The sequence below is a fragment of the Motacilla alba genome, chromosome 12, assembly GCF_015832195.1.
Source record: "Motacilla alba alba isolate MOTALB_02 chromosome 12, Motacilla_alba_V1.0_pri, whole genome shotgun sequence".
In the NCBI taxonomy this organism is placed as follows: domain Eukaryota; kingdom Metazoa; phylum Chordata; class Aves; order Passeriformes; family Motacillidae; genus Motacilla; species Motacilla alba.
In genome coordinates, this window is record NC_052027.1 from 11,390,814 (window position 1) to 11,417,262 (window position 26,449).

The 26,449-nt window shown below is 45.2% G+C and overlaps 1 protein-coding gene across 1 annotated transcript; it reads left to right on the forward strand.

The window, feature by feature from the left end:
• Positions 1–247: 247 nt before the first annotated feature.
• Positions 248–12,500, forward strand: SEC61A1 (SEC61 translocon subunit alpha 1). Its single transcript, XM_038149420.1, has 12 exons — positions 248–381; positions 1,619–1,686; positions 2,320–2,385; positions 2,474–2,552; positions 3,357–3,488; positions 4,822–4,931; positions 5,135–5,288; positions 6,088–6,248; positions 6,876–7,073; positions 7,388–7,579; positions 9,179–9,255; positions 10,017–12,500. Exons 1-12 carry the CDS (start codon positions 375–377, stop codon positions 10,201–10,203), a joined length of 1,431 nt encoding a protein of 476 aa, XP_038005348.1. The 5' UTR covers positions 248–374; the 3' UTR covers positions 10,204–12,500.
• Positions 12,501–26,449: the final 13,949 nt, after the last annotated feature.

Here is a 26,449-nt window from a genome sequence, read left to right on the forward strand (position 1 = left end):
TATTTATGTATTTATCTGTTGAAACCTCTTAAACCAGCGCTACGCTTTGTGGTAGCTAAAACACGCGCTCCTCGACACACTTGACACACAAGCCAGCCCCACACCACATCAAGATGGCGGGAGGTGCAGGACTACAACTCCCGGCAAGCCGCGCGCCGCTGCAGACGTCATCCGCAGCATGGGAGTCATCGTGCTCCCTGGCCGCAGAGCACGATGGGATTTGTAGGCGGAGGGCGGGGCGGCCAGGGCCCGGCGCATGCGCGGCGGCGGCGGACGCGGCGCGTGGCAGGAAGCGGAAGGGGGCGGCGGCGCTCGGAGCCTGACGTGTCCCTCCCGCCGCGGCCGCCGCTCGCTGCTGCTCGCCCGGCGCCGCCATGGGCAGTGAGTACCGGGCACCCCAGCCCGCGGCCCCGCTGGGCTCTGGCTGCTCCCCTCCGGCCGCCAAAGCGCCGTTCCCGGGGGTGGCAGCTCATCGCGTGTGCCCCGTGCCGGGCGCTGCGCCCGGCCGCGCCAGGCTGAGGGTGCCGGGGTGGGGGGGGGGGCCGGTGTCACCTCGGGCATGACCCCCCAGGGACAGTGTCACAGGGAGGTGCAGACTGTGTCCGCATCCCGCAGCGATCCGATCCGTGCGAGGGAAAGCTGCTTGGAAAGCGTCGTAGTCGATTGCTGTGTTACTGTGGATGCTGGAGAGAGCTTGATTTGAATTCAATTGAATGTCGCGGTCCAGTGTAGCTTTTCAGACATAATCGTTTGAAATTAAGAAAATATCTTTAGTGGGCCGGTCCTAAGTTGCCGCTGAAGTTGCAGCCATCCATGAGAAGGTGGAAAGGCACCAGTAATTTCAGTTCTGCACTGTTGTACTCTTCTTAGTTCAAATCAGTCCAAAATACGGATGCAACCCTAAATTTGTCTTAGCGGATTTAGAATTAACTGTTCAAATTCAGAGTGCACTGCTTATGGGAGAACTTGTGACTTTGCAAACCCCCTCTTCAAGATATGGTTATTTTAAGATAGACTTCTGACCTAAGGATGTGTCTTTTTGGCTAGGAGGGGATCATGGCATGGGATGTTCTGTAGACTAACTCGGATTGATGTTTCTTAATTGCATTGGTAGGAACGGTTAAGCTGGATGGCCCAAAAGTGTGTAGAAATTCTTAAACTGTATGGCTCAAAAGTAATATATATATATATATATATATATATATATATATATATATATATATATATATCCAAGGCACTTTTTTCTCTGATATTTGGCTGAGGAGAAGCTACTATGAAGTAAAAGTTCTAGGGTGTTGATAAACTCATATAAAGCAATGACAGAGATTTTTTGGTGCTGTTAGTCTACTTGGTGAAATGGGAAAACGCTTGACTTTCTTTAATTCTGTTCCTAGTCCATACTGTACTTAAAACATGTTAGCTGAATCTCTGTGTAATTAGAACAGATAAATATTTAATAATACAAACATACACTCTGCCCCAAACTAACCAACCAAAATTTCCCCAGATTTGGGACTTTTATTATGTAGAGTACGTGTCCAAATTCAGTTCAGCTTGAGCTTTTTTTAGTTTTTATTGTGTCTGTGTGTTCACTTTCTTTTAACTTATTTCTGTACAGTAAAATTTCTTGAAGTGATCAAGCCCTTCTGTGTTATCTTGCCTGAAATTCAAAAGCCAGAACGGAAGGTAGGTTGATAAAACCTAGGTTTGTATTTGTGTGATACAAAATCAGAGTTTGCATCTGTGGGATTTGGGGTTTCTTCCCCGATGGGAGAATGGCAGTTTTGGTGGAGTGCATGTGTGGTGCACTCATGAGGATGAGGTTGAACAAGAATAAATGGGGTTGGGCAGATTTGTTCATGTCACAGCAGTGCATGGTGAGATGTTGAAGGCAGTACAGATTGAAGTGTAAACTAGAGTAAGTTAAAGCAACAACATGAAAATCTTTGCTTCATGAGCTCTAATCTAAGATTATTTGCTGAGATAAGCTGCTCCCTATTACTGTTTTTTTTCTCATCATAAGCTCTTACTTATGAAAATGTAAGACTCATTTCTGTGGAAGTACCAGAATTATCTTGTATTGACATAAGCTTGTTTATTTGGATTAAATGTTGAATAAAGCTTTGTAGCTTTCCTTGGTCTTATGTGGGATGAAAGGGATGAACAGTATGTTACTTTCTTTTGGGTGTTCTGTGCTTTGTCCCTCCACAAAAAAAAACAAATGTGCTGCCATAAAAGTTTGCTTGATGGACTAGGTCTTATTGTCTTGACACCTTTATCATCTCTTGTTGGTTTTTGGTTTTGTGTTTTTCTCTTTAGATTCAGTTTAAGGAAAAGGTACTATGGACAGCTATCACACTCTTCATCTTCTTAGTATGCTGCCAGGTATGTTTCCTTCCCTTTTAAAGGAAGGGCTGAAATGTTTAAAGCATGCTATGAAGTCTCTGATTTAATCTCTTGGTTGGAAATGCAGATTCCCTTGTTTGGCATTATGTCATCAGACTCTGCAGATCCTTTCTACTGGATGAGAGTGATTTTGGCATCAAATAGAGGTATGGCCAGACTTCCAGGAGGGCATCTTTTTAGCTTAAATCAAAATGGTTTTGGACTTGCATTCTGCTCCATTGTAATGAATATAAAAATGAAGTGGAGAGTGAAAAGTAATTTCTCTGTATTATTTAAAGTCATAAATCAGTGTGGCATTGGGAAAGGCACAACTTTCTGGACAAAATGAGTTTATGGTTGACTGTGTGCAATCTATTATATGTACAAAAATGGAGGGGTTTTTTGGAGGGAAATGGTTAGGGAAGAGACAGTTCCTAATTACCTGCATTGCTGCTGTTGCAATCTTCAAGATTTGTGATTTGTGTTTCCTTGAGTGCTGTGGTTTCCTGGGTGAGTTCTTTGAGTCTGCCACACAGATTGAAATGCATAGTAGTTTATATAAATTTCAGTTTCTTGTAGAAGCTTTTTAATGCAGGTGTGAAGGTTAAAATTCATGATAGTTGATATAAATTCCTGTTTCTTGGGGAGGCTTTCTAATGCAGCTATGAATTAAGAATGATGACAGTTTCTTGAATGCTCTTTATCATTTTATATCATTTGATCTATCAGTTTATATCATACTTTGTTTTATGTAGAGTAAATCTGTTCTTGACAGCAAAAGTCTTTTTCAGGGAACACAGTATTTCTGAGGTACTGAGGAGTAGTACATATCAAACTGACTTCTAACAAACTTTTGTTATCATTGGTAATTTTTACATTTATGGAAAGTTGGAGTTTTAGATCTTCTCATTGTGATGTAAAGGTTGGTAAAAACTAACCTAAAACTTCACTGTTCTTCCTGTGTCTGGCAGGAACATTGATGGAGCTGGGCATTTCACCCATTGTCACCTCAGGGCTCATCATGCAACTCTTGGCAGGTGCTAAGATAATTGAGGTTGGTGACACCCCAAAGGACAGAGCTCTCTTCAATGGAGCTCAGAAATGTGAGTAACAGCTCCTGTTGAGCACTGGTGGTTGAGAGTATCTCACCCTGACAGTGGAAAGTGAATTTACCTTGGGATGAGTGGTGCAGCTGGGCTTTCGGGTTTGTGTCGTGCTGTGTGTCCTGTTCTGCTGCAGATACCTGCATGTCATTGTTCTCTTACTGACAGCTCTCTGCCTTGTTGGCTGTTAAGCTTCAGAAAGATGTGAAAAGTAAAAGTGTCAGTGCCATTGGCATTGCTGCTGTAATAGAGACTCTGGAGACTCAGCTTTTGAACTGTGATGGTCAGTGCTAATCTGAGTGTTTCATAGTGATTAAGATGTTGGTTGTAGCTGTTTATACCTTGCAGCTCCATGCATGGGTCTTCCTCGTCAATAAGGGCTCTCTGTGGTCAGTTGATAATTACTTCCAGAAAAAAAAATAGGGTGTTTTGTAGATATTTGATGCTGTACACTATTTACTGATATGTGTACTGGAAAAAATAATAAATTGCTACAGTAATATCTTAACCCTCTCAGAGTTTTCAGTATCTAAAGCAGCCTTTGGTAACCAGACCCACTTGCTGCTAAGTGCATTTGCACTGTCTGGGTGTAATTCTATTTCAGTGCCAAATTTCAGACAACAAAGTTAACTTGCTCTTGAATTTAAACACCCTGTGATTTATGTATTCCTTCCCAGATGTTGTGGTTTAACCCCATCTGGCAACTAAGTATCACATGGGACACTTGCTCACTCTCCTGTGGGAAGGAGAGGAGAATGAGAATAAAAAAAACAAAACCAAAAAAACTCTTGGGTTTAATAAGAGCAGTTCCATAGTTGATACAAAGTATAATAACAATAACAACAACTGTAACAAAAAGGAGAGAGAGAAGTAAAACCTCAGAGAAACAAGTGATGTACAAAGCAATGCTCACCACCTGCTGATGGATGCCCAGCCAGTTCCTGAGCAGAGATCGGCCCCTCCTGGCCAATCCTCCCTGCTGAGCCTGGTGTTCCAGGGTATGGAATATTCCCTGTGGCCACTTAAGGTCAGTGTCCTGGTCATGCTCCCTGCCAGCTTCTTGTGCACCTGCTGGCTGGCAGAGCAGGGGACTCTGAGAAGTCCTTGGGTAAGCACTGCTGAGCAACAACTAAAACAGCAGCACATCAGCCTGTTATCAGCATTATTCTCATGGAAAATCCAAACCACAGCACTCTACCAGCTACTACAAGGAAAATTATTTCTATCTCAGCTGAAACCAAGATACTCTACAAAAAAGTGATTTCTGTTTCTCTAATTGCCCACTGACATGGGCATCCAGCACAAATACATCCTTTTTCTTTTTATTCTGTAGTGTTTGGAATGATCATTACCATTGGACAGTCCATTGTGTATGTAATGACTGGAATGTACGGAGACCCATCTGAGATGGGTGCTGGTATCTGCTTGCTTATCACAATCCAGGTAATTTCTTGTCTTCTCTACTTACTCTTCCCCTGAAAGGGTCCAAAAATCAGCCTTATGGACAGGCTGTCCCACATGCAGAGCAAAAAGGCCCAAGTGTAGCTGCTTCTTCACATATAGTCTAATCTTTTAATAGACATTATTTTTCTAACAAAATGAAAAAAAGATGGAACTAATGCTGTATTTCTTTTTTTTTACTGTAGCTTTTTGTTGCTGGTTTGATAGTTCTGCTCTTGGATGAGCTGCTTCAGAAAGGATATGGTCTTGGTTCTGGCATCTCTCTCTTCATTGCTACCAATATTTGTGAGACCATTGTGTGGAAAGCATTCAGCCCCACCACAGTGAACACTGGGCGAGGTAATATGGCACAGTCTGCTTTCTTTACCAATAGTTTGTAAAAAAAGGCAACTTTTTTTTTTAGTGTTAATGCCAGATGCTGTTACTACCATCTTGGCTGTGTAGTGAATCTTGCTAATGCAGCAGGTGCTGCTGTGCAAAGTGCAAGCACAAAGACATATTTTCTCAATTTGTAGTATCTCACAGGATATTTATTGAAGTTGAGTTTCTCACAGTGCCTTCATTAGAAGTCAGCAGTAGTAGACTGCCATTATATTATGGTTGCTGTCCAACTTACTGACCAAATATTAGCTGTTTCTTTCTGCTCCTTGCCTTTTTTACACTCTGTCCTAAAGAGCTTATTCTCCAAACTGCACTGGAGATGATCCTGTTTGCTGCTGTATAGTAGAAAACAGAAGTGAGGTTATGCCATTTGCTGTAATCCAGGCAATAACTTGTGTCTTACCACAACAGACACTAGAAAGCCTGATGCTTCCCTGTAAGTTTACTTTTTTGTTTGATCAGGAGGAAAGAAAGAACTTGGTGCTTGTCAATGTTTCTAGAGACCAATAGAATTATCCTGTGCTGGGTTATGATTTAGTTTCTGGGCCACTACAAAGGGATTTTTTAAAAAATCTTGGAAATAACATAGCTGACATAGAGGGTGACAATATAAAAGCCTGAGAACATGCTCAAGATGCAAAAGACTCAGAACAATCCCATTCTGCATCCTGTGGTTCAGAAGTATGCTTAATGGGACAAAACACTGAAACTTGGAGATAATCACAGCTCAACCAACTTTTTTCTTTTCCTTTCCAAGGCATGGAGTTTGAGGGAGCCATCATTGCTCTGTTCCATCTTCTGGCTACTCGCACAGACAAAGTCCGAGCTCTTCGTGAGGCCTTTTACCGTCAGAACCTTCCCAACCTCATGAATCTGATTGCCACCATCTTTGTCTTTGCAATTGTCATTTACTTCCAGGTCAGTTGGAATAATGAGGGTTGCAAAACTGTATGGAAGTAGGTCTGAAATTTGCTTCCTTCTACAAGAAATTATATATTCACAACGCTCATTTTTGTACATGCAGCATCTGGATGTTCTTTATACATTGCCTTCTCCTGATCAGTTTCTACACTTACAATAGTCACACAGAAGGCTTGAGATTTAGTTTGATCTCTGAAAAAAAGAAACAAAGAACGAAATAAAAATACCCCAGATGCATGTGTGCATATGATATTGTCTAGCACAAATGCTATTGCTTTTTACTGGGAAACACTTTGAAGTTTTTAGGCCTGTTTGTTGCTGAAGATTATATGAAGTTGTAATGTTTCTTTTTCTGGATGCTTTTTGTTCAGATTTCTTCTGATGTCTGACTCTTTCATGCCTTCTTGTGTGTGGCGGTGTGTTTCAACAGCCATGCAGTTTTGTAGACCCTTTGCAGAAGGGTTCTCATGGAGAGGAGAGCTCTCTGGACAGATTATTTGTACTTGCACAAAATGATTGCAGGTTTCTTCTCTTGCTGTCAAGGCCTTGCACTTGCAATGTATGATCCCTTCTATGGGTTCACATCCAGGTGTAATGGGGGACTTTCTTTTGAATACTTTTCAGGGCTTCAGAGTGGATCTTCCTATCAAATCTGCTCGCTACCGGGGCCAGTACAACACCTACCCCATCAAGTTGTTCTACACTTCCAACATTCCCATTATTCTCCAGTCTGCCCTGGTGTCAAACCTGTATGTCATCTCCCAGATGCTTTCTGCCCGCTTCAGTGGCAACTTGCTGGTCAGCCTGCTGGGCACCTGGTCTGTGAGTATTCCTTCTCATCTTGCATACATCTTTACAAGGGCACCATTGAAATGTGGGGTTGAAGAGATGGTCTCTCAATATGAAGTAAGACACACTTTGATAGGTGGTCATACACACTGAAACTCCTAAATTAGTAATTAGTTTGAATTAATGGTAGCATATGAGGCTTGCTGTGATGAATGTAAATTTTTGTGCTGCTGCAGTAGTAATGATGCAAAGTGACACAAAGGTGATAGTAACTTTTCTAAGACTTGGTTTAATGGCTAAGAAATAGTGAGAAGATTGGTGACTGACTGCTTGCTTTCTTCTTCCAGGACACATCATCTGGAGGCCCTGCTCGTGCTTATCCAGTTGGTGGACTCTGTTACTACCTGTCACCTCCAGAGTCCTTTTCTTCGGTGTTGGAAGACCCTGTACATGCAGTTGTTTATATTGTATTTATGCTGGGCTCCTGTGCTTTCTTCTCTAAGACATGGATTGAAGTCTCTGGCTCCTCTGCCAAAGATGTAAGTTTAAAATGACAAATTATGTGAGCTTACATGATGCAAACAGATGAGCAGTTGTAAGAATGAGACTGACTTTCTTCTGAAAAAGCTGTTCTGCTGGTAATATTGTTGGTAATATTAATTGTTTGTGTAAACAGGGGACTGTGTAATTTTTTAGTTGAGAAAGATTAAGACAGAATGGGGGTCATTTTTTCTTGTTTACTGCTTTTTCAAAACAACATCAAAACTTAAATTGCTTTGATTTGAGTTAGGAAATTTATAACATAGAAACATGTGATCAGTGTGGGAGCAGGAAAGGTAACAGGAGAGGTAGAAACTCTTTCAGTGCCACAGGACAGGTGCACAATGTGCAAGGCAGTTGCCACTTAAAAATTTGCAGGTAAAGCTCAGACAGTCATTCCTGACACAGAGAGTTCTGAACTTCCTTTGTGGGAAAACTAACTAAAGGTTGTTATTTTCAACTAGAGTGCACTGACAATAGAGAATATAGTGCAGTGCATTGATGTATCTGAGGCTAGCTTCTCAAAATTTCCATTTGCTACAGGATATTTAACATTCAGGATCTATATCATCCTGAAATTGGAGTTGGAAAACAAAATGGAAAATAGCTGTCTTTTTTTTTTTTTTGTCATATATTTGTATTGTGTTGTTCTGGGTAGGAGGTGAAGCCTGGCAGCCATATGGAATGGTTTAATCCATTCCCTTAACAAATAAGTAATTGCCCAGTTACTGTAACAGTGTGGGCACTCTCTTGTTTTGCACCTGCATCTTACTGCTTCTCTGGCATGCAGGGAGGCACTCACAGCCGTGTACAGTCAGGTTCTTATTTCAGAGTAAACCGATCCAGTATTCAGAGTAGACAGTTTTTAACACTTTAGTATTTTTTCCTGATACTAAGTGAAATAATTTTAGGTTCATGCAAAAAAGGTCAGAAAAGAAAGTTGATAAGTTATTACTTAAGTGTTCGCTGTGTAGTGGAAAGCTGGCAGCTTACTCATCTAAAAGTGTGTTTTCTCAGTGCCTGGAGTCAGTGATGAGCACCTTCATGTTCCCCTGCTAGAGTTTCTTACCCACAGTTGTTAGTAAAGTGTTGCAGAGCTCTGCTCAATTGCAGAAATCCAGTTTAAGAATAATACTCCAAGAAGGGATTCTAAGTCTAGTTTCTAGTGTGGCTCCACAAATAAATAGTTGACTCAACTGAATGCAGGAAACTGAAACAGAATGAACACTTCAAGGAATGGTTTTGGAACATCTCTGAAACCTTCATCAGGGGACGGGTAGATGCAAAACAGGGATTGAATTACATGTATGAGAGCCTACCAGTATCCAAATTTTCCTTTTCTCAATAGGACTAGAATTATCCAGAAAGCTTTGTATAATTGACAGGTAGAAAAGTGCCTGTGACTATAATTCATCTGAAGTTAAAATACTGGATATTTTGAACTCGGATGAATAATGTAAAACACAATCCAAAACACAAAACAATACAAAGAATGCCCAACCCCACCATCATTTACTTCTGTTTTCCCACACTACTACATTCCATGGCCTTGGGAAATCACACTAAACTTACTTGCTCCATTCCTTGATTCAATACAGGTTGCCAAGCAATTGAAAGAACAGCAAATGGTAATGCGAGGTCACAGAGAAACTTCAATGGTACATGAACTCAACAGGTGAGCTGCATATTCACTGGCTCTTCATGCAAAGTGTTATGGGCAAACAAAGGGCAAAGTTTGCTTTGACTTCCATTTTCTAGATCCTAGAACGCAGATATTATTTCAGCTTTGATGTCACATGCATATGGCATAGAACATTATCTCATTAATGGAAGGCTTGTGCAGTACGGTTTATTTCTGCCTTGCATTTAAAGAATTTGCCTCAAATTCTGGACCTTTTATTTTCTGTTTTATTTTTTTGATTTATGCACTCTTCTTAGGGTAGCTAATAATGAGCATTTCAGTGTACTTTACTACTTCAAGCTGACCTAGAAGTATTTTCTTACTGTAATTTTTCGTGTGTTCTTAGTCTTGAGGACTGTTTTCATGCAGACCTTGCTTCTAAAACAAGTAGTTACTTAAATCTCCTAGGTGCAGAGGTGGGCAGGGGTTGATGTCTTTAGGTTTTCAGATTTCAGGGCAGGACCTATGTACCCTTTGTGTTATGGTAATGTTATTGTAACTTTGGATTTCAGTCACCTACTGACAATTTGAAGAGCCAGTAGCCAAAAGTTTAATATTTGTGCATAATTGCATGGTGGACTGTAGTACCTTTTCTTAGTGTAGCATTTTTTTCTTCTCCAGTCAGGTTGAGCATTTTATGTTTTTATCCAGATTGCAGACCCACAAGGGTAGAGAGTATTTTGCCATTGATTTTTTTGTTACTATCTAAGCAAACTCTAATGGCCCCTTTTCTATTCTCATTTCATCTTTTCCAGGTACATCCCTACAGCTGCTGCCTTTGGTGGGCTCTGTATCGGTGCCCTCTCTGTGCTGGCAGACTTCCTTGGAGCAATTGGCTCTGGAACTGGAATTCTGCTCGCTGTCACCATCATTTATCAGTACTTTGAAATTTTTGTAAAGGAACAGAGTGAAGTTGGCAGTATGGGAGCTCTTCTTTTCTAAACCTAGTTTCTCATGGACCCAGGAAAGAGAGGAGGGACATTCTCAAAGTGTAGCCAGTCAGGGGAAAAGAAGTATCATAAACTTGATAGTGTCATTCTATAGAAACACATATTTTAATAATGTTTCCAAAGCACATTCCCTTATGTTCAAACTTTTCTAGCATACAGTTTTGCATTTTATAAATTGATGAGGAAGATGTGCAAAAAATTTTTTTAAGAAAATTGTTTTTTAATTATGTGTTAGGAGAGTCAGCTTTCTGACTTGGATTTAGTTCAATGACTCCTGAAAATTTTTTGAGCCCCTTTCACATTTAGTAACCTGAAGCCTTTACAGGTTTTAATTAATATTTGTTAAATGAATATTTGGAAGGGATTTTTTTTCCATTTAACTTGTTTTTGCAGCTCCTTTGCAGTAATGGTGAAAAAAATCTCTCCATCTGATGCTCAAGTTCCATAATTACGGTTGTAAGCACAAATGGTGTTTCATGTGTTAGGGGTTTTTTTCCAGTGTGGCAGATTTGAAAGGCAGTTTTTTCTTTTTACTACAATACAATATCTATAATTCCAAATGTTTTGTCTTGTAATTACTACACTAGACTTTGTCAGCTGTTGAGTGTTGGCTTGAGACTGTTTTCAAGTTTCTGTGTAAGAAAGGAATGTGTCCTTTCCCACCACCTCTCCTCCACAAGCAGAAAACTCAGGTAAATCTAGATTCTGCCAGAACCTGTGCCTAAGAGTTGCTACTTTGAAACTTGGTTAAACCGACTTTGTAAAGCCTTCTGATTAGTCTTTATTGCCATTCGTGGCTGTGCTTCTAGTTCTGATGCCAGCTGAAGGAATGAGTGTTATGGCTGCTTAGATGCAAATCTGCTTGTGCTCCTTGCTAGAGTGAAGTTTCTCTCCTTGATAATGCATTCTGGTCTCGTAGCAATCAGGATGTTATCTGATTACTCATATCTAGTGAATTTTGAGTCTCATTACCACAAAAGAGTGGAAAGAATGGATGCTGCTTGTCTGTTTCTGTAGATCTAGATACGAAACCCTTGTCAGATAATTCCACTAAGGGGCTTATGTAGAAGGCTTTTCCATCCTGTAATCTCATGGATTTGAGTGGTACATAGGAAAGTACTCTTTCAGAAGGTATTGGGATTCCTTTTTTGAACATCACACCCTCAAAATGGAGAGTTTACAGTTAAGGCTGTAATGGACCAGAATAAAACTTAATTTTCCATTTTAATTTAGGTTGTCAGTACTAATCAGGTGCCTAGGACCAAATGCAAATATTATATAGTGTATGAGTCTTGTAAATACACTTCTCCTCAATCAGTATTGGACAACATGGAAACCAGAAGGAGGAGTTGTGGCTGCTGGAACTTTTCTTTACACTGCATCAACATGCCTTCTGTGCATTTTGCATGTTGGGCAGACAGTCTGTGAGTCACTGTTCCTGCTGGAGTGGTGGGACTCTGTTACACACCCAAGGAGCACAGATGACATCCAGAAACCCTTGTTAATACCCTGAGCTCAGATACCAAACACGTGGGAAATCTGCAAAAGTGGAATGAGATGCACCTGTCAATGAAAGTCAAATGCCTGGGATGAGGATCACAATTGGAAAAGGAATAAAAGAATTGGAATGAAGTATCCATGAAATGGTCACTGTCAGCCATTCACTATGATGTCGCGTTATGTTCAATAATTTTTCTGGTTTTTATGAAGTACTAATGCACCACAACACAACTGTGATGTGAAATGGGGACAGTTAAAAAGTGGCATTATAAGGAGAGGGAAAGGGTTCTGATACAATTCTGCTTTGGGGATTTTTTTGTTGTTGTTTTTCCAGGAAGCCCAATACAAACTTTATTTTACTATAAAGGACTCCACTTCTGTGCATGCTGCTCTGGCTGGGCTGGAGCTGTTCTTGTCATTTTGGCCATATCTGTTTGGGCTGGTTGCAGTTTAGTCCATTTGCTCTTTGGTATCTAAGCAGCACTTGTTCTGTGCATCTGTATTTTTGTGGTCTAGTGGTGAATCTTTGTTATCAAACAGCTGTGTCCTCAAAGCAGAACCTGCTGGCCATACAATGGATGTTCACAAAAAGAAATAATGCCTATAAAATCTGCTTTATAATGAAATAAAGTACATCTTTGGAGCTAGTGCTTGGCTTTTGGTGCTTGGATACTGTTAAATTTTAACACTTGTAGAATAAGGGTACCCACCTATGAGACTGACAAAAAGTGGTACCCTCAAAACTCCTGATCAGCGTGTCAGTGTGAAATAAAGACAATTTGTATTTGCTCCAAGGTCTCTCAATAGTGGGTTGCCAAAATAACTGGATCTTGACCATTCCTTTGGGCTTTTTCCTTTTTTTGAGTTGCAATTCTAAAAGCACTGCACAAGTAAATAGAGGGTGAGTGGGGTAATGATGCATCACTTTAACAAAAGCTGTTTCCATTAGAGATACAGTGCCAGTCTTTTTGTAGTATGATAATTGAGACAACAAAACTCAAAGCTGATGCTATTCCCAATATTGTTTTGCCCTTTGAGTTTTTAAACTTAGAGTAAGGGAAGATTTTGCCCTCTGCCTGAATAGAAATATCCCAGTACTTGAAAGCAAATTTAGTTAAAATACTATTACTGGATGCAGGAAGTCAGCCACGATTTTGGTCACGTTTAAGTCGCTCTAAACAGCAGCCTGATTTCTCTCTTGCTGTTTTATTTTTCATCAGGAGAGTTGCATTGGTGACCATGGTTGCTGTGGGAATATTATGTCAACACACATATGATCACAGAAATAATTGAGGTCACTGTAGGTGTGATGAGTTATGTGCAAGAACTGGATGAGAACCAACAGCAGGGCAACATATGACATCTTTCTCCTGGGGTTACTTTGTGCAAAATTCTTGACATGTCCTTCTGCACTGCAGGTTTGAGGTGAAAGTTTCTTTAGCATTTAAGTGCTGACTATTTAAGTTTTGTCGTTATTCATGAAGCCTTAAAAATCATCTGGTTTATTCTAGTTCACTTATTCCTAGAGCCGTGTAACTTTGAGGTGGCAAACAAATGAACATTTTTTTTAATTTCTCAAATGTTTTGTTGTTGGGTTTTTATATTTAAATTAATTCCTTTTGGCTGCAACTGTAAAGGTTGTTGCTTTAGTTTAAATGTTTCATGGCTGTGCTCCCTTGATTTTTTCTGGGGATAACTCTGTCGCATACTGTAAACAGACTGATTTGTGGAATTTATGATTTAGGTTTTTTAGCCAGCTTTTGATAAAGGAGGAGCCCAAGTGGCCCAGTAACTGCTTGTCCTAACTGCCCTCTCTTGCAAGGAGGAATAACAAGCTTTAGGTGGCTCTCCGTTTCCCCACTGCTGTGGGGAGCCTCCGAGGCTCCTGGCAGCTGCGTGCTCACGGATGTGCTGTGACACTGCCGGGTCCTGGGCCAGCACCCCTGCCTGGATCCCAGAGCTGCCGGCACCCCTGCCTGGATCCCAGAGCTGCCGGCACCCCTGCCTGGATCCCAGAGCTGCCGGCACCCCTGCCTGGATCCCAGAGCTGCCAGCACCCCTGCCTGGATCCCAGACCTGCTCCCGGTGCTGCTGGCTGCGCACTCCAGCCCTTCCCGGGCCCCGCTGCCTCCCTGCGGGTCCGCGCAGGCTGTTTCCGCCAGTGGAGAAAGGACAGGACAGGGACAGCGTCCCTCTGGGCAGGGAGGGACACTGGTGGCATCTCTGCTGTACCCGGTGTGCTCCTTGCCTGTCCTTCACCTCCTTTCCCCGCCGCTCCTCTGCCAGGTGTCTGCCGTGCCCCCCGGCCTTGGGCGGCCCCTGCCCCTGAAGGGGGTGCGGGGCTGGGACAGAGCGGCCGGGATAGCGCCGGGACAGCGCCGGCGGCTCCGGGGGCTGCGGCTCCGGAACGGCTCCTCGGTCCCGGAGCGGATCCTGAGCCCCAGAACGGCTCCTCGGTCCCGGAGCGGATCCTGAGCCCCAGAGCGGCTCCTCGGTCCCGGAGCGGATCCTGAGCCCCAGAGCGGCTCCTCGGTCCCGGAGCGGATCCTGAGCCCCAGAGCGGCTCCTCGGTCCCGGAGCGGCTCCTCAGCTCCGCCGAGCCTCCCGCAGCTGCGAGCCCGGCCCGGAGCCTCTGCCCGCCGGGTGGCAATGTTACCCTGCGAGTCAAGCACGGCGCTCGGGATCAGGGAAAGGCGGATCCCACAGGTCCCAAACGTGTCCTTTCCTTTCCTTCGCTGCTATGCCGGTGGGCGTCGTGCAATGTAAAAAGTTCGGAGCAGAGTTTGCCAATATTTATTTAAGCTTCCTGGAGCTGCGGCCAGGATTGAGGTTGTTTTAAGATTAAACGCTTAAAATAATATTTTATAGCGTTTATAACGTTTATAATATTTTGTACTATATTTCAAGCATGCTGGGTACCAAGGGGCAGTTGTCTTCTTCTGCCACTTAATCCTAGACTGAGACAGTCTGTGGGATTGGAAAGAAGACAAGAAAAGAAGCATTTAAAACCAAAATCAATATTCTAAGCTGGGGACCTAATTAGTCAGCTAGACTTTAAGCTGCTGATTTATAATGTGCTCCTGGATGGATCTGCTAAAATTGAAACTCTTCTCTGGGCCAGGTTCTAGCAATCCTCTGGCCATTGCCAGCGTGGTCCCAGCCAAGCTGGCAGCGTTTGGCAGAAAGGAAATACCCTGACAATTGGCACCTCCTTTGGCAGCTGTGTCACACAGGCTGGAGACTGAAGGAGCACAGACATGATACACTTTGTCATCGCACAGGGGGCTGTCAAGGTCAGAGACAGGATGCTGGCTCTGAGATATTTCTTGCTGAAGAACAAGAAGACTAGGCCAATATCTCAGAAATAGGAATACCTGGGAGCCTGAAACAGAGAGAACAAACAGAACAGCAAGGTTACATATTTTTAAGAAACTGTTTCAGATATTTTTATATTGCTTTGAAGAAAATCAGGATACATGGCACATATATAAAATCCCAGATTTCCCTTCTTAGATATTAAGGCTAAAGTGGATGGTTCCAAAAATGGTGTGAGCACTGCTGAGGAATATTAGCTATCTGAAATCTCAGGCAAGTATTACACACTTTAATCTTCAGCGTGTCTGAAGCTCTCTGATGTTCTTACTGCTCTAATGTGTCTCTTCTTTATACCTGTGGTGTGAAGATTTATGAAAGAAGAAGGCAGCTCCAGGAATATAGGAACAGGGAACAGTGAGCAGAACATTCTGCCTGATTAACTTCGCCATGTAAGTGTGATTTTTTTATTTTTGTTTAAATAGCTTTGTCTTTTGGCAGTGCAAGAGCATGAAATTGTTGCTGCTGGCTTCCCTAGGGCTGCAGAACTATGCCTAATGCAGGTGGAGCAAGGGCTCCCTGTGACCACAAATGTGGCCACTTACTCAAGGATTTGGGATTACAGAGCTCAGCTGCAGGAAGTAACCAGAGGCTGTGTGGAGAGAGGCCATGAAGGAATTGTGGGAAGAAGCAGTGCAGGAGCCAAGGGGCAGTCAGGGGATGTACCCTTGTGGAGCTGGGATGTGGTGGTATGATGTGCCTGTGCCTAAAATCAGTGCATCTGAAAATGCTCTTGAGCTCCAGGATTCTGAAGAGCACCGACAACAAATTGTAAGAGCCTTGTGTGGCTGTGGATGGTGATTAAAATGCAGAGGGGCAGCTGCCTGCTGGATCTCCCCTGCCAGACAAGCCCAGAATACCTGTGTGCTATAGAAATCAATGATTTGTTTAACCTTGGTATCCCAGACTGACCTCATGTTTCCTTAGCACTGTCCAAAGTTTTTTTGTGCTATGCAGATGTAGAAACTTATAAGATACAAAAGTCTGTTTGCTAAAATAATTCCTTTTCTAAGCACTTTTATCTTGGATGTTTGAGGATAAAGCTTTAACTGTTGATTTTTAAGTTATTAGAAGAGCATTTTTTAAACCTATCCCCCTTGCTTTGAGTGACTCTTGAAAGGAGGAGAGATTTATTGGGGGGACATGTTAATTTCCTCAAGCAGGTAGAAAAGAGCTGTCTCCTATCTCAGAGCTTCCCATTTCTTAAGCAGTGCAGGCTGGCGGAAACAAGCCAACATTTGGGATAAGACTTATCTAATTTAGTGATGGAACACGGTAGCACAAGCCAGGGAGGCTGACACTACTTTCTGCAACTGAGGTACATCAAATCATTTTTATTTAGGTTTAAACACAGGTATCCACCTTTTTGTAAAGGAGCTCACAGGATCCATTGAACTGGAATGGTGACGGGGATACGGCATGTGAAAAGAGAAGACTTCTAGTTGCAGAGCAAATAGACTAAAAGTGTTTCCATTTTTATGAAGTGGGTTCTCATCTGTTGTTTGTGTTGCAGAAGTTGTTTCTTCTCCATGTGAGCTCTCATTTTTGTGGGTGCTGGCTGTAATTACAATATCATGGAGATTTTTTGGTTCCAAAAAATTGTGCACTCTGGAAAAACCTCCCACTTTTAAAAAGAAAAAAAAAGCTGCAGAGCAGGACAGGACCTGTCCCCAGTCCTACAGCTGATCATTACAGGAGTCCTGGCTCAAACAATGTCTGCCACCTCTTTACTTGCCTCTTCCACTGATGTTGCCTCTTCTTAAAGCACCAGAAGAAGTGTTAACTCTGTAATGACTGAAATACAGATCCAAACTGCACACATGTATGTATATAAAACAGCTGTCTTTAAAACATAACTATCAACACTTAATTAATGAAATAATACCCTTAAATGTGTACTTAATCCCAAAATCAGTGTGTGACTGGTGAGCTCATACCTGTAGGAGAATGGGGGTCAGAGAACTGAGTGGTCCATGGGCCACCATGGTCATGTTTTCCTTTGTTCATGCAGAATTGCTGTTGCATCACCGTCTTGATATTATTTCACCTTTGCAGAATATTTCTGCTTCTCCAGAGAGTGTTTCCCTTATGCATAATCCATTAAATGATGATCAGAGCTTTGAGTGCCTGCAATTCATCAAGTTTAACACTTTAAGAGAAACCAAACTATTTCTCTATGGTTTTGGTTGTTAAACATAATAGCTATAAAATCAACTCAATCTAGATCTTTCACCTAAGCAGAGGTGACAGATTGATGCTGCTGGGATTCTAGAAGGTGTTACTGGAGACATAATGAAGTTTCCTGCAGGCTGTTACTTTGCTTCAGCTCAGGGAGCTCTGTGTGAGCATAATGAAGCTGCACCCTCTAATCATCGGGAAAAAACATCTTCATTTAGCCCAGGCGCCAACCTACAACTTGAAAGACCTGAACAAAATCCTCCACTTTATTCTCTTGCGTTCCCCAGGTGGATCTGTGCTGGGAAGTTCTCGCACAAAACAGGTATTTCTCATGTCAGAGCTTCAGTCCTTCTGTGGAAGTGACCCTTAGAGAGTCCAAACCTCACATTTCCCATAATAATGTGGTGCTGCAAATGCAAACACACTGGGGAGCACTCTGTTCCCCTGCCTGGAGCCCCCTCAGCAGGTACCTCTGTCATCTGAATAGGTGCTGTTGTGTTCCATTACCGTGCAGAGCTATTTCTGCAGCAATAAAGTGCAGCTTTGCCTTTCTCTTGTAAATCCTCTGGCAGCAGCACGATGTGGCTCTTGCCAAATTCTGTCAGGGGTAGGAAGAGCCAAGGGGTTTGAGGAGCAGGAGAATGCCCAGAGGGGTGGGCAGCAGAGATCAGAGGTGGCTTTTCTTCCCTGCTCATCAGAGCTTTGTGCACACACATCTGTCTGCTGGAGGGCACAAGAGCCTCGTGCCATTGGCTGCCAAATCAGATGGGGCACGGGGGCTTTGTGACCTTATCCAACACGACCTTTCAAAGGGTGTGAGATGAGCTTCACACAATTTGTTTTCATCTTACAGCAACAGCAAGAGCACTTGACCATGTAAAACTATTTTGCTGTATTTCTATCTAAAAGGCTTAGCAATTCCTGGATTTTTATTTTTTTTTTAAATTTTCTCACTTGTTCCTATGCATGTGTTCCATTGATCTCTAAATGCCATTGGATGAGTGCTGCCCTGGCACTGTTTGGGTGGGGTTGCCTGCCCTGATTCTGTGTGAGGGAAGGTGACTGGTTTTTCTGAGGACTGCTGATGATATGTGTGGATAGCCCTGGCACGATCCTGCTTTCTGGATTGGACAAAGCAAATTCATCCTCTGAAAAAATCTATCCAGAGGGACAGGACCCTTTAGGAACATATAGTTATCAGTCTCTGTAATCTTAGGTGCCTATCACCTGCATCCAAGTTGTACAATACAGATGTCCAGAGGGGCTGGAGCCATTCAATAAAGCTGCTGCAATAGTTCCTTACATTAATACTGAGTTTGAACACATCACTCCTGCGGTCACTGCTCTGGAAAACCACGTGCAGCTCTCAGACCTGGAGAGCTTTGGGCATGATAAAAGAACAGGCAGGCTGAAGCAGGGCTGAGGATCCTGACAGTCCCCACCTGGGACCCAGCAAAGGTGGTGCTGGGGAATTGTTTTTGGCCTCTGTGGCACCACTTGGCTTGCTTGTTCCCAGTATTTACCTAAATATATTTTGGATTGCTGCAGCTGCTATTGTTTGTGATAAAGGCTTGGACAAAAGGTCTATTGATCAGGCAGTCCTGGCCATCCATCTCTGTCTGCTCCCCAGACAGCCGGGCTGTGGTGGCAGTGATGCTGCTGAGGCACTGCTCTGCACCAGCCTGGCACAGAGCTGTGCTCCCTGGGAGGGCAAAGGGGTGATGGCACCACAGACCCCTTTGCCCTTCTCCCCACATGCACACCAGAATCTCTGTGTGATCACAGAGCGATGTGTGACGGGCTCTGAGCCTGGTTCAAAGCTCATGATGATCGTGTTCCCATGGTCTGGTTTAGTAAGGAATAGTCTGTCAGGTTTGGATGCTCATGACAGTCAAGCCCCACAGAGCAGAGGGCTTATCGCAGAAAAAAGCTCTGAATTTTATACTTTTTTTTTTTTATGAAGTCAACTATTGAGTGGAGAAACTCTTGTGACTGGAGGAAAACCCCTGAGTTTCTTAGGAAAAGTGAAATATTTCCTGTAGTTATTGTTTGAGCTAAACTTTGTCTGCTTGTCTAATGATGAAAAATGGTGTGTGGTGCAATTAGATAACACATGGAAACAATCATATTTCTGGAATACTTGTCAAAATACAGGCCATGTTAGAAACGAAATTGCATCTCATGCAACGATTCTTGCATTGACAGAGAAATTAAATGCTTTTATTCTTAAAATATGAGTGAATAAGATATTGAAAATAAAAGGCATCAATATTGCTAATGTATATACAAGAAAAGATGGTTTTATCTCGTGGCTCTGAGGTGGATCTTACCTCCAGACATAATAATGCAGATACATAAAAACTTCTGTTTTGAGGAACTAGCTGAAAAACAATGTGAGATTTCAGTATAGATTCCTTTCAATGTAGTTAAGAGAGTCCAAAATTAAGGACTGACAGTAAAGTTGGCCAACAATAAGTGGGAGCTGTAGTTACCTGTTTTAACGTAGTAACTCAAATTGAAGTATTTATTCACTTTATAGTAGGCTTTCTTTTCAAACAGTAGAGTACAGAAGTAACAGTATCACTTTGAAAATTAATATATTTTTATACATTACCATGTGTTGCTAATTTCTTTTTGTTTATCTCAGTTGAGCCTTCCCTGTTTCTGACACCTCCTGATCCCGATGCTGCTGCTGTGAAAGGTGGGGGTCGGTGCCACCTGGCTGACCCAGGGCACAGCACAGCACAGCTCTGGCAGTGCTGGGGCTGGGAGGATTTCAGAAGCCCGGCGGGTGGTGCCTGTGGAGCACAGACAGGCAGGAGCTGGGGCCTGGGGCCCTGGGGCCGTGGGGTGATGGGGCCATGGGGCCAGGGGGCCATGGGGTTGATGGGCCATGGCTTGGTGGGCCCATGGGTGATGGGGCATGGGGGCCATGTGGCAATGGGGCTGTGGGGCCATGGGGCTGTGGGGCCATGGGGCGGTGGGGCCATGGGGAGATGGGGCCGTGGGACAACGGGGAGATGGGGCAATGGGGCCATGGGGCAATGGGGCCATGGGGCCATGGGGCCGTGGGGCTGTGGGGCCATGGGGCCATGTGGCAATGGGGCCATGGGGCCATGTGGCAATGGGGCCATGGGGCTGTGGGGCCGTGGGGCCAGGGGGAGATGGGGCAATGGGGCCATATGGCAATGGGGCCATAAAGAGATGGAGGCAGAGCACGGAGCCCCGGGACAAGCCTAGCTGCGGCCCCACGGCTGCTGTCGGGAAGGGCAGCAGCGGGGACAGGAGCCCCTGTGTCCCGGCATCTCGGCAGGCTCCGGGCTGACTGATGAGGAGAGCTGAAGTGTGGAAGTCATTCGCTTCACCCGCATGGAGGAATCGTCCTGTGCCTCCCCCCATGTGCCGCAGCTGCGGTGGCTTCCCCGCGGGGCGAGCGCTCGGGGGGGCGCTGGCCCTGCCCGGCACCCCCCGCCTCGGGGCTGCTTCCTCCTGTCCCCCTGTGCCCCCTCGGCCCGTCCCCGCCGTCTCCCCTCGTCTGCCGTCTCTCACATCAGCGGTGCCCCGGGGAGATCGAGGAGCGCTCGGACATGGGGACACTGTACCCCGGTTCCGGTGCCCTGCCTGGGGCAGCCAGCCTGTCCGCACAGCGACAGCCCCGTGTCCCCACGGCCGGCAGGGCACGAGCCCGATGGCGCGGGACTGATGCCGCAGATGTGCGGAAAGAACTTTGCGGGGAGTGAATTGTGACTGCTTTTGGCTGGTGAGATAACTGAGGGGAACGGAGTGTTTTGAGCAGAATGATGAAAGGGGTGCAGGATTTGAGGTCCCCCGTGCACACAGATTTGGCAGTCATGAGTCCGAGAAAGTGTCTCTAATACTAATTGAATACATGATTTGTTTCATAACTTGAAGTAAAACCTCTGCCTGGGGTTTGGGTGGATTTGCTTCTCTACTCAACACTCTTTCCCACCCCTTCCCTTTATTTGTTTATTTGCATTAGCTTCCTGGGAAGAAGGTTGCCAGAGAGCCTGCTGCATTTCCAGGGGATTCCTCTTTCTCTTGCTTTCTCCATTTCACCTTTCTACTCTTCCTCTCCCTTTCTCTTGTCTTGTGATGCACAACCTTCTTTGAAACATCCCATTTCACTTGTGCTTCTCCTCCTGCTTTCTCTGGGATTGCATCTGCTATACAGAGGGTTTATTCCTCCCCTCTGGTTGTACTTTCTCTTGCCTTTCTTAGCATAGTTCTGCCTTTCTCTTTTTCTTTTTCTTTCCTCATTCTCTAGATTTTCTTTCTTCTTCCTCACACTTTCTCTCCTGTTTTGGGGAATTTTATTTTCCGTTCTCCCTTGTATCTCTCAGGTTTGCCATCCTCCCTAGCAGCGTCTGCTCCTTCTTTATCAGCCCTTTCCTTCAGTCTGTTCTGTGTTCTGCTGGGTGTCTCAACAGGCAATAAAATGAAGTCCCACGGCCAGGCCAGAGGTTCTGTCCAGTGTGATGGGCAAATAGGATCCTACGAATGAACAGAGGAGTTTATCTGTCTGAGGTCATTGGAAATTACATCTACCCTGCCAGCTCCCCCAGCTCCCCCTCTCACTGGCAGAGGATAGGTCATGTCTGCTGATCAGCCTGACCTTCCACTTTGGAAAAAGTGATGTTGAGCCCTGCCCACCCTTGGTGAAAGCAGGGACATGGGATTTTTTTTGTTAGGCAATGTGCACCTTGACCCGTGATCCAGTCGAACCTCATCACCCAAGAAATATTGGAATAAATCAGCTCAGATGGGAAACTTGCCTCCGATGCAGAGATGTTGCAGTGAATGATTTATCTGAGGATGGTCTGGTTCCTGTGGGATGTGGGTGACAATCCCATATAACAGAGAGAGTTCTGTGCTGGGAGAGGTACTGTGGGTCAGTTGAGATCCACCCTCACAGCCCACACCTCCACACTTCATGGTGTTGCTTGTCATAGGATTGAGCCTGAAGAATCCCCACTCCTGACCATTCAAGCCCAGTCTTAGTGGTTCAGGAGCATTCTATACTTTCTTTTCCGGGCTGTATATTTTCCCAGACTTTTCCAGTGTGGCACTACCTCGCTCCATCAGTCATATTTCACCCTAGAGATGGTTGTCTCTTCATGGCGGATGAAGTGGAGTGATTGAAGCACTACTAGGCTGGGCCACTGTAAAATATTCTTTATCAAAAATGAGCCCTGCAAAGAGGGCTGGAATTCTTTTGACCCCCTCTCTTTTTTTTATTTTTTCCTGTACGAGTACATTTCAGCTATGTAATTAATTTTTTTTTAATATCTCTCTTTCCAGACTTTTTATTCCGGTCCCAGTGCCTGTGATTCCTGCGGGGTGTGAGGAGGAGGGCTGAGTGACAGGCTAATAACCTGCTCTGGCTCTCGCTCCAAGCCCAGTGGCAGGTGTCCCAGAGCCCCTATTGAATGCCACCATCCAAAAAAAAAATTATCAACAATCTTCCTTCAACAATGATTTATTATTGCCATAATTTGCCTTGGTACAATGAGCTGCGGAGTGTATTTCTGCTCCCGACTGACAGGTATTTGATGGCTCCAGGTTCCTATTTTATTTAGTCTTCAGCCTAATATGATTTGGTTACTCTCGCTCCCTCCTTCCCATCTCTCTTCTCCCTCCCCACCCAACCTTTTCTCATTTTGTTTTGTTTTCTAAGAGTGTGTTTCGCATAACCCTGGGCTGGCTGACAGCGCTTGTAAAAACCAGAAGTCGATCTTGCAGTGGCTTTTCACCATTAATCAAGCTGCCTGGAATTGGAAAGTAACACTGACAGGCTTTTATCTTGGAGAGAAGGAGGATGGCAGATGTATTTTATGGTGGATGAGCCTTCACGGCTTCTATTAGACCGGGACTTCAGTGGTACAAGGTGGTGGTTTGGGGAGGAGGGGAGCGAGGGGGAGGAGAAGCCGGGAGCAGCCTATAGATAAATAGATCCGTCAGTCAGGCGATGTGGAGGTCTCCAGGCGGCCAGCCATTGTAGGTGACAGAAAAGGCAATCAAAGACAAAACAAATCAAAAGGTACATCTTATCAGCAGCAGGCCAGCTGGACTTCCACCGCACTCAGAGGCCCCGCCGAGGGCAGGAGAAATTAATCCTGCTGTCGAGGCCAGAGAAATTGTCGCTGCTGAAGGTCCAAGTTCAGGCGAGCGGAGGTGGCCAACATTAAAGGAGAGGGAGAGCGGGGGGCGGGAGGAGAGGAGCGGGGAAGCGAGAGCCGCTGTCCCAGCACCTCTCTCCCTCCCTCCCTCCCTCTCCCCCGGGCGCCGCGGGCTCCTGACAAGTGCATTCATCGTGCGATGATAGCTCGGCACCTATGATTGGTACCTTTAATAATATAGCCCTCGCTCAGCTGTCACCCTGAAAGAACAATTTTTCCTCCCGCTTTCCTTGATGCAAAGATACATCTGTAATGAGAAGGGTGACAGAAAGTGGGAGCACGGGGAGCCAAGGAAAGTTTGGAAGAACATTAATCTAAAAGTGAAGTTGGAGGTGATGCTGGCTGCTTGAGGTGCCTGTGCCTCCAGTGGGGAGCCAGCGGCAGATTTGAAGCTGTGTCCTGTTTCCTGGCCCTCTGCGAAGGGAGAGGGATCTTTGGCCCAGCCTTGAACAGGAGCAACTTTGAAAGCCACCATCCTCCTGCATGGCAGAGCTGGTGGGAGGGACTGGCAAGCAGCCCCGTGTGCTGGGAGTCCTTGGTATGGACTGGAATGACTCCATTGTGTGGGGATTTATGCTGGGCAGGGATCTCTCTTCACCACTGCAGCTTGGAGGAAGAAATGTGTGGTTATAGGTCCTGTGACTCTCCCTGCAGCAGGGCCCCGCTCACATCCCACTCTGGTCCATCCTTTGGTTCCAGCCAGACTCAATCCCCAGTGCCATCAGCAGCAGCACCGTGCAGAACCTGCACTCCCCAGAGGAGTTCTGCCTTCCAGGGCAGGACGCCCTTGTCTCCAGGATGCAGCGTGGCTGCCCCTGGCTCAGGTGCTCTGGGTCTTCCTTGTTCATTGGCCCAAAGCTTCTCTGGAGCCCTGATTACAGACCAAGCTGCAGCATTGCTCTCCCTGGAGCACTGCCCACATGTTCTGCAGGCACACAGTTTGTGGTGACTGGGAGTGGGGCTGGGCCCAGGCTCACCCCAGTGGGCACAGCTGTGAGCAGCAGGTGAGCAGCACTGACAGCAATGAGCCATGGAGTGCCCAGGGGCACTGAGCAACCCCCAAAGGGAGCAGAGGGCACACAGGGGCAGTGCAGGAACATGAGGGTATAAAAGGTTGGGCTGAAGAACAAGAAGGGCTTGCAGCCTTCTGGAGTGGTGTTATTCTGCATGGGCAGACATCCAAAGCCTTCTGATGAGGTGAGGTGTTACTGTGTATGGGTGCATGCTGAAAGCCTTCTGGGAGTGTGTGGTGCCACTCTGTGTGTTGTGGCTGTATTAACTGGGCTGTGGTGATGCTGTGACACAGGGCCCTTGCAGGAGGTGCCCAGGGATCCCGCTGCAGGTGCCCAGCCCTGCACACCCAGCAGCTCCTCCAAGCAATACTGTGGGGGGGAGGTATCTGGGGAAGTTTATGGGTGTGTATTCCACATGAGGTGTAAAAGAGACACTGTCAGCCCTGTTCTGGGGGGCTGGGGAGAGCAGCAGGTGCCCAAATCTGTGAAAGGCACTGAGGGAGCTCATTTTGTTGTATTTAGGGATTGTGTCTATTTTAATTTAAGGAATAAGCAGCAATGTCCTCAAATGCAGTTATCTCCTGTGGTTTTTAGCAGCTTTCCTGGCTGCCCAGCTCTGCTCTGCAGTTGTCAGTCCCTCCCTGGTATGAAGCCCCTGGGCTTGAATTCTTTAGCATTAGCATTTGGCAGTCTTCTCTCATTCTGTGCTCTCTTGTCCCTACAAATGATTTGCTAATCTGCATCTGGTTTTGTTTTTCTCCCTATGAAAGTGGGGATTACATGAAGATTTGTATCAAACAGGTTGCCTGTAAAATCAGAGGTGCTGGTCTCTGTGGTCTGCAGTCTTAAATCCCACAGGATCAGAAGGAAAGCAGGGAGGGTTAGGCAGCATCTCCAAAAGAAGCAGTTTGTTCTATCTGGTCTCCAAAAATTCAGTGGTGATTACTCCCTGCCTTCTCCATGGAAGCAGCTAACTTCTGCAGACAGTGCTTGGTGGGTGTGGGAGCCATATGGATGGGATAAATGCTGGTAACAAGGAGTGGTGAGAACAGTCCTCGGGGAATGTTTCCCTCATGCTGGTAACAAGGAGTGGTGAGAACAGTCCTCGGGGAATGCTTCCCTCATGCAAAGGGAGCTGTTGGACCCAGAATGGATACGCACAGCTCACGCAGGGAAGCAGAGCTCTGGTCTCCATGCAGATGTTACTGAGGAGAGGAAATAGGTCCTGCACTGTTGGTTTGGTCTGGCCATGCAGGAGCCTCAGAGGATGCTTAAAGGGATGAACCCTTCATATATACTCCGCAGAGATGACTTAGATATGTTTTGCTGGAGCTAAAATGAGTAAATAATGCTTTTGTCTGGTAACATTTTCTGCAGTCCTGAAACTGTAAGAGCAGGGACCTTTTACTCAAGTGCTCAAGATGATTTTGAAAACTGAACAGCAGATGTCCCATTAGGACACATACAATGTTACTAGGCAGTTTTTTTAAACTTTTCTGCTTTGCCTCATCTTTGTTGCAATGCTCTGGGGCTCAGCTCAGTTTCCTGAGCACCCCTGGGGTGAGGTGTGTGTCACAGGACCCCACAGCAGCTCTGACAGGTGGAACAGCCTCTGCAGGGGCACACTGGGTGTATGTGGGGGCCTGTGATTGAGTGTTGGGGTTTTGTGGGCAGTTGCTGCTGTCCTTGGGCAAGTCCTCCACTCCCACAAGCGAATCCAGAGTGTTTTGTGGTCTGTGGGATCTGGCAGTGCTGGTCTTGCTGTTCTGCACTGCAGCAGTGGCTTCAGCTGGGCTCCCTGGAAGCCACAGATTTGTCTGAAAGCAAAATCTGCTTTGTCCCATGCTGATCCCTGAAGGCTACCACCTTTGAGGGGGAATAATACCCCAGGGCAGAAAACAGCAAGCCAGGCAGCAAGGGGATGAATCACTGACCCAGAACACATCAAGTGTGCTGAGCACCCTGCAAGGCAGAGCTT